The 9264-nt window shown below is 31.2% G+C and overlaps 1 protein-coding gene across 2 annotated transcripts in view; it reads left to right on the forward strand.

Moving 5' to 3' along the window:
• Positions 1 to 8025: 8025 nt before the first annotated feature.
• LOC127071839 (protein BEAN1-like) overlaps positions 8026 to 9264 on the forward strand; it is a 5318-nt gene continuing 4079 nt past the window's right edge. The window contains exon 1 of one of the 2 annotated variants that reach the window (XM_051011585.1): positions 8026 to 8167. In XM_051011585.1, coding sequence (XP_050867542.1) covers positions 8146 to 8167 — 22 coding nt within the window. In that variant the 5' untranslated portion in view covers positions 8026 to 8145. The other variant, XM_051011586.1, reaches the window with a different exon arrangement.

The following is a 9264-nucleotide window of genomic DNA, read 5'->3' on the forward strand; positions in this document are numbered from 1 at the left end:
CTGTTCTTCATTTTTGTTCTATTTTTTTTTGTATTCTGTTTTCCATGTTTTTTCTCTCTCTCTTTTTTTTTCCTTTTTTTTTCCTTTAGAGGAGACAACGATAAGATCTAAACGAAATTGATCGCTTTGTTTTTTAAACATATTTCCTTGTTTTTCTTTTTTTCTTTTTGTTTAGTTTTCTTATGTCTCTGGTAATAATAAGATAATAATATATAATAATAAAAAACTTTATCATTCTTATCATCTCTCTTATCGTCAATCCTCCATTATCTCATATTACAATATTCTTAGATAAGTATAATATAATATACATATACTTGTCCACTCTTATACATTATATAGTCAGACACACACAGACGATAAACTTATAGTTAACTTATAAGAAAAAACTCTTCGAATGGAAGTTTTTATATTGATCACGACGTTATCCATACGAGCTCAATATTTCATTTCCTCGAACGCATAGATCTCCCAAGCTTGAGATCTCCTCCATTCAGGACTGGTTCTAACTTGGAGTATCCAACATCGTGAAACTATTTAAACTCTGAGAGGCAAGCCGTGCGACCATTGTCGCATCGAAATTTCATAGCTCGTAGAACTTCCGTGCAAATACAGACTGACTGAAGTAGAACTATGACGTCTGTCTGTCTCTCTCTCTCTCTCTCTCTCTCTCTCTCTCTCTCTCTCTCTCTCTCTTTAACTCTCTTCTCTTTCTCATTTTACAGTGTACCATGGAAAATATTCTCTCTCTTTCTCTCTCTCCCTGTCTCTCTCACTCTCTCTCTTACACTCTGTCTTTCTCTCTCTCTCTCTCTCTCTCTCTCTCTCTCTCTCTCTCTCTCTCTCTCTCTCTCTCTCTTTCTCTCTCTCTCTCTCTCTCTCTTCTTGTTCTTCTTCTTCTTCTTCTTCTATTGTAGGAAAACTTTTGCAAAGTATCGGAATCGTTGCAACGAACGACAAATTCATCGTTCGTTGGCTGGTTCTGTACGTTGGCGCCGCTGCTTCTTATTTACCTCGCGGGTCGCGCTTTGTTCGCGCGTAATTAAGTTTCGCGGCGACTTAACGCCCGACAATTACTCGGTGGTAGTCGTTAATTTCCCTTGAAATAAAAGACGAGGAAGTAGAGAAGGGAACCCAAGATAGAAAGAGATAGATAGATAGATAGATAGAGAGAGAGAGAGAGAGAGAGAGAGAGAGAGAGAGAGAGAGAGAGAGAGAGAGAGAGTAAAATATCAACAGGAAGAGATGAATCCACAGGACGATATCAATTTATAACATTGATATTTTTGATATTCATGGTTACGAATTAATAAATACATATTTATTCGTTTATTTTCTCAAAAAACAAGTTGTCGGCTTTCTTTGAAGGTTTCTTTAATATATCGTTTATTTCTTCTTCTATTTCGATTCTCTCTAAATCTTTTAAAACTGTAAGGAACATTAAGAACGATTTCGACGAATTCTATCAAAGTGGATACAAGATTTTAAAAGTAGGTATAAGTTACGTGTCGTGAATATATTAAAACGTAAAATAGATAATTAAAGTATATTTGTATATTATATCTTTGTGACGAAGTCCGATCGTTTTTAAAAGATTATTCGAAAATATCGAATAATCGAATGTGAATGTAGAGTGTTTTTACTTAGAAAAAGTTGATTCTTTGATATCCTTTTATCATCCAAAACTGATCGATAATCCGTATTACATTCTCTTTGAACTTGATGGATTTTATTGAAAGATGTGTGTATGTGTATGTATAGATATTTATAGGTTTATTTTTATTTCATGCTTTTTTTTATATCCTTGTATCGAATAATCATTCAAAAATCTGCGAACGTGAATAACGTATTTTTCTTTTTGTGAGACAAACTATTTTTATTACTTAAAAGAATATAGTTAGTTTTTACGAAAACGTTTTATCGCAAAAAAAATCGATACTATATTCAACTTCTCTTCGAACTAGATGAACCTTATCGATAAGTATATAATACACTGATCTATATATATTTTTACATACTACTTCATGTTATCTTTAAAAAGAACTCCGTTAGAAATTAGTGAACGCGAGCGAAAACTTTTTTTAAAGATATAATTTCTTACAAATATTTTTATAACTATTTCTACCACTAACAAAATGTTCTCCTTTAATCAATTTTTCTTTTCATCGAAACGAATCTATACTACGTTCCCATTTTTCTTCAAACTTATAACGGAACTTATTGAATGATTTATATAGATATATATTTTATTTTATATTATTACTGTTCGTTCAATTTTTTTTAATTTATAAACGTTAACAATAAATTTGTATACGTAGAAACTACTTTAATTACTTTGAGAATTCATTCCAACGTTTTATCGTCAAAACATATGGATATCAATTCGATCCATATGTTTCTCAATAATTTCGAACCTTATCAGATTATTAAACTAATTACATCCTGTTCGTACTATCTTTAAAAATAATGATTCAGATATTAATGAAAGTGAACGTAATCCTTTCTTTAAAGACATTACGTATCTTCACAATTTAAAAAACGTTCTTTAACCAATTATTAAAATCTATTATTATAATCAAAAAAAAAATCTTCCTTCCGAACTTATTACAAAATCTATATAGATACATATATCATATATTTCATATTGAAAAAAAAGTAATAATTTAAAAAAAAAAACCTTTAAAATTTGATGAAAAGCGAAGAATAAATTCTTATATACACACAGAAACTACTTTCATTACCCTGAGAATTCTTTCCAACGTTTTATCACCGAAACAAATGGATATCAACTCGATTTACGTTCTCTTCGAAATACTTCGAACCTTATCGGTGATATTAAGCTTCTCGTGCAGACCATAAAAAAAGAATAGGTGTGCTCGATCATCGAAAAATCGAGGGCGTCCGAAGGTGAATTACGATGGTAGATGCGAATTCAAAATTTAACAGTCGCTTTCCACTACCTAAGGAAAAAGAGTGCTTGAGTAGGATACATTATATGTAACCATATATATATATATATATATATGTGTTCCTCATGGTGTTACGCTTTCGTATAGGGAATTCAGAAAAGAAGAGAGAAGAATAGACAAAAAGAAAGAAAGAAAGAATGAAAGAGAAAGAGAAAAAGATGCGAATGTGCCCTGAGAGCAGTTTCACGTAGACGTAGAAGTCGTAGAACGGTCGGCAATAACCTACCTTTATAGCCGACGTTCCAGGAAAGTGCGTTTCCCCTTTTCTTCACCTACGTGTATAGTACCCTAATACATGTATCCACCTAAAGATACAGTTGCAGTAAACGCGAAAGACGAGATCGTCCGCGAGCGACTCCTGCGAGATTAAACATCACCTTCATGATCATAACTTTAACGATACTTTGTATGATAAAGTATATACGATGTATATACTGGCTTAAGAAGGGAGTAGGGGTTGTCTTAATAACGAAAACACCGTGTATAAATTACTTTTAACTTTCTCTCTTGTCTCCTTTTACATATTTCCTTCTTTCTTCTTTTTTATTTTATTTTATTTTATTTTATTTTATTTTATTTTATTTTGTATTTCTTGTTTTTCTCTCTCTTTCTTCTTTTTTTTTCATATTTATTTTTGGACTTAAATTCCTGGAATTTCTCGTCTATTTCGGATCATATTGATGGTTGTGAGAGATTATTAAAAGTTTTCTTTTGAAATATGTATATTAATTTGAAGAAAAGAGGGAAGAAGAGAAAAAGAATGAAGAAATATCTGTTCGCTTATCACGTTTCCATTAAATTATTTCTATATTTAAATAAAATGTATAATTATATCTAATCGTATAGTAGTAGAGAGTGATATGCAGATTGAGTCAAAATGTTTTGATAATTGTTTCATAATTCATAGAAAGAAATGTTTCAGACTGTTATCAAATAACCAATATTTTTAGTTTATATAAAAAGAATAACACGATATATATATATATATATATATATATATATATATATATATATCGTAGTTTCTTTTTCTTTCTTTTTTTTCTCTTTACAGAGTGTTAAAAGAGTATATCTATATCATTAATATATAAGAAAAATAAATAGTATATAAGAAATATAACTAGCATAAGAAAAATAATTATCTAATTGTTAATGAGAGATAAATAAAAAAGTATGAATAGTCTAACAAGAAAATAGAAACATATAATTGGCATTAATACTAATATACCAATCATCGAGTTCTTATCATCTATGTCTAATAAAACATCTTTTATAGGAATTAAAATCGCTAACATTTATGCGAATCTTTTATGTCGAGAGTATACTTGATATTAATAAAATCTTTTCAAAATTACATCGGTTTAATACTTACATTACGAATATTTTTCACGTTAAATAACGTTATCACGATTTGTGTTTCTTAAGTGTTGATTACATGAAGTACACTCGACACCATTAAAACTCAAATAACGTTTGAAAAGTTGCATTTAACTACCAACTCGTGTTGTTTAATTCATCGTAAATTGCTCCGACTCCTGCGTGAAATGTACATAATGAAGTAAAAAAAAGAAAAAAGAAAAAAGCAGGAAAAAAAAGTAAAATGAGAAAAGAAAAAAGAGAAAAACAAAATGGACGAAATATTCCAGTTTGTCGTGTATAAAGTATGAAGTGCCGAACCGAAAAAATTAACTTCATTATAATTAACCCTCGCACATAGTGATGGTTCGGTCAACCGCACGAAGTACAACGCCTTAGGTATACTCCGACCCTTCTTAGGACTTTCTCGGTCGTCTAAGAGAATGAAGGAAACACTATGCACAGTGCTCTCACTTCCATAATTGTAGGTCTACGTGATAAAATGGGCTCTTGCTCTGATGGGCCGTGATTCGAGCCCGGGCCCTTGCATTTACCGTCTTGTATATACCATCTATTTCTTACCACTAATAATAAGCTAACCGAAGAACCCCAAAGTTTCGTAGCCTCTTTAAGATGATTATAACTGACGTCTTACATGTACAGAACGGGATAAAAGTTCTTAGATCTTATATTTTTAAGATTACTCTTACTTTTCCTCGAACGTTTTTTTTTTCTTTTTTTTTTTCTTGAATTGATTGTCTTTTTTATTTTTTTTATTTTCTTATTTTTTATTTCTTCCTTTTACTTTTTCATATCGTGAACAAATTTTCAAGCTCATAGTTTTAGAATTTGAAGAAATAGATTAGTTCCAAAGAAAGAAAAAGAGCTATCGATTTTTACGATCTCTTAAGAACTTTTCTGTCTTATCTTTCTTTTCGCACTTTTTCTTTTTTATTCCTTAGGGAAGTTTTGATAGGGATACGATTAAATTGATATGCGAAAAAGAAAATTATATAAAATAGAAAAAAATGAAAAAAATCTTGAGAATTTAAATAACAAATATTGTTTACTGCAATACAATACTCGATGCATACGCACGTGTTTTTATGTATATATTGAATTTTTTTCGATATTTATATATTATTGCTGCTATACATACACACACACACACATATAACATATCGTATGTTGTTTATTTACCGTTGTATTTTACCGTTTATTTATTTTTCATCGAACAGCCAAAACAAGTTTCCTGTTAAGTTTGGATCCAAACAGGTTGAGACTTCGTAAGAAGCGACGATTAAATAAGAAATTAACATACTCATGATCCTAAGAATGATATCTTACGATAAAATGTAATATGTTATTAGATTTTATGGAATATCTTGTTGTTTTTACCGTTCACGTTGTAATAGAATCTGACTAATCATTCACAGTTCTCAGATCGAAAGGATCATTGACAATTACAAATGCTAATTAGCTATGTATCTTCCGATTGATTTCTAGGAGGACGCTTGAACACATGTAAAAATATATAAAAGGTAAATGAGAAGGTATCCTAAAGAAATAGTTTTTCCAAATAATTAATAATAATCATTAACATCTGACTTAATCGAATCTAAAATACGTCACCTTATCGATTTTTAATTCAAAGAAACTTAAATTATTCGCGTTCAACTATTCCTTATTATTACATTGAAACGATCGATATTTTTAAAAATAAAAATAGAGGATTAATATACCTAATACATACATACATACATACATATATACCTATTATAGATACGAATCACGCAATTTCATCGGCGAAAGCATAATACTTCCTTACTTATAGGAAAGAAAATAAATTAGAAAGAAGATTAAACAACGAAACCAAAATTGCTCTCTACTTACACAATATTACCGTAGGTAGAAAGAAGAAGAGCCTTGTAGAAATTCCAGAAGTAACGTATCCCTCGGCGACGGTCGCGAAGTATGCTAAACACGTAATACACGCGAGCATAGGAAGGATACATAATCGCAAAAAATATCGTGAAACACGAAGCATTGTAGGAAAGGAGATACATATACATATACATTCACATACCTACATATATACATACATACACGTGCAAAGGCACATACGATGTTTGCAATCTCACGTTTACTTCGAGATAGACGATGGTACGTGTACGAATGGAATCGCGAAGAAAATTAAAAGTACCAGCTACATTTTTCTTTCCATATTCGTCCGTTCGAACGACTGAACGGATGTCTCTGTGTACGTGCGTGCATAGTGCGTGTACGTATGCGCGCGAGCGCGCATGCGCGAGCCCTTCGTCACGTTCGATTAATATTCCCGACACGTCGACGATATCAAACATGATTTTGCAGACGCGCCGTACTTAAAGCGTTAAACAGGATTTAGCGTTATGTGCACGTCCCATATCGCGTAATGACGTTACACTTGTCTCTCTCTCTCTTTCTCTCTCTTTCTCTCTCTTTCTCTCTTTCTCATTCTACCGCTTTTCCTATGTATAACGTAATCGAATATCGTCGACAAATCGAATTCGATAGCGCATGTTTATAATATCAATAAAGCGTGCATACAAAGAGAGAGAGAGAGAGAGAGAGAGAGAGAGAGAGAGAGAGAGAGAGACAGAGAGACAGAGAGAGAGAGACAGACAGAAAAAAAAAGAAAAGAAAAGAAGAAAAAGAAAAGAGAAGAAAAATATTAACGTCACCTCGAGGGCTTTACAAAAGGTTTTGCGCTATATAATTGTATCGTTGAACGTTCTGTAATACAGCTTGTATCGACAACTAATGCATCTTTTTCTTTTTTGCTATTTCTTCCTTTCTATCCCCTTTTTTCTTTTTTCTTCTTTCTTTTTTGTCTTTTTTTTTTTATGTAATATGTTACGTCAATACGGTCAGATGAAATAAATGGTCACGATAGAACTCGTTCAAGTTTTTTATCGACGTAATCGAATATATAATTAACGATTTCAAATTAGGTAAGAAACAAGCTTCCATAGATAAGAAAGCGAAATCGTGTTACTAGTTCTTTCGTAATCGATGCTACGTGAATTCTTAAGCATGTCCCGGATTATTTCAGAACTTATAACAGTTTATCATTATTCTCATTATCGACAAGCGTGTCTCGAATTCCTACGTGCGGAATTTTACACGTACGGCAAATTATATTTACTTAATTATTATAATTATGATTTGAATTACAGATATGGAAAAAAATGTAATTAAAAAATGAAGTTAAAAATAAAATGAAAAGAAAGAAGAAAAGGAAAGAAAGGAAGAGATCAACGATTTGACGATCCTTTGGCACGGTGTCGCGAATTTAAATAAAACAAAAAAAAAAGCAACAAAAAATGAAACAAACAAACGTTTGTTCGTTATCGCCGTAAATAGTAGTCGCACGAAAAAGGATATTAAAAATCGTCTCATTGAATGATCGAAAAGACGAATTCGATAGTGTCCATTTTTTTAGATACTATTGTTCATTATTATATATATATATATATATATATATATATATGTCTCTCTCTCTCTCTCTCTCTCTTTTATCGACAGTGCTTCAGCAAGTAGTTATTGAAACGCGCGCGCTTCATTTGCGAACGTTCTATACGCGCAGTGAGGGTACTACTACTGTAGTCTTCTCTCTTTCTCTCTTTCTTCATCTCTTTCTCTCTCTCTCTCTCTCTCTCTTTCTGTTTCTGTCTTTCTCCTTCTATCCAGTCTGCTCACGCACGCACGCTCCGACGATATTCGCTTTAGTCGAGTCTTGCTTTTCGTCCGCGCGCCAACTGTATAAACGTAGCTTGAAGAAATGTCGTGCGACGTTGAGAAAGGTACAGACCAAATCGAACGATCATTTTCAAAATTGTTATACTTAATATCGATCGATTTAATCGATTTGATATTTTTGAATATTGATCATCGAAATGGGTGCTCGCTTCATATCGAGATTCGATTATCCGGGGGAGTTTTTAAATTTCTATTATATAAAGTGCAAAGGGAAAATATTTTTATTTATCGATCGTATTGTGTTCATATTGATTCGTGTTCTTAACGATTAGCTCAAGATATTTGTGATTTATCTTTTCTTCGTTCTTAATAATTATTAAATCGGGTAATTTTAATTAATAATATCGATGTCTGCTCCTTTCGTTTTTTTCTTTTATTTTTTCCGTTTTTTTTTTTGTTGTTCTTGTTTTTGTTTTTCTTTCTTTCTTTCTCTCTTATTTTCTAAGTCGAACGCGATGGTAGAAGGTACCTTTTGAATTGGGCGCATGCATCTGTCGTAATATCGAGGTGTAACAGAAATTCTGCTCACGCCGCTTTTCTCTCTCACATAGCCGCGGTGAAAGGCTTTATCTTTCTGTTACGAGTGTTCGGTCGTTAAGTTAAGACGCAACGCTAAGAATACTCGTTTTCCTCGAGATATCGCACTGCAAATGCCAGCATTTTAACAGCCATCGGAAAAAAATTCTTGATCCTTTTCCTAACGATTTCTTTCAACTTTTTCTACAATACGAGACGAAGAAAAAGATTTATGTATAATATATGACATAATATAACAATTATATATATAACAATTTATATATTTATATATAATATATGTATATATAAGAATTATAATAATAATTATTATTATAATTGTTTTATATATATATATATATATATATATATATATATATAAAATATAGATTCATAATTATTTGGGATACAATATTGATAAGAATATAATTTTTTTTCTATAATATTAATTCATTTCAAATAATATTAATTTTATATAATTTCGATTCATATAACAATTATTTGTATGTATGTATATTTGTTTGTATGTATGTATGTATGTATGTATGTATGTATGATGTATGTACACACACACACACACACACGTGCACAAATTTGTATCATTAGGTCCAATAATTATATAATCAAT

The sequence above is a fragment of the Vespula vulgaris genome, chromosome 23, assembly GCF_905475345.1.
Source record: "Vespula vulgaris chromosome 23, iyVesVulg1.1, whole genome shotgun sequence".
Lineage (NCBI taxonomy): Eukaryota > Metazoa > Arthropoda > Insecta > Hymenoptera > Vespidae > Vespula > Vespula vulgaris.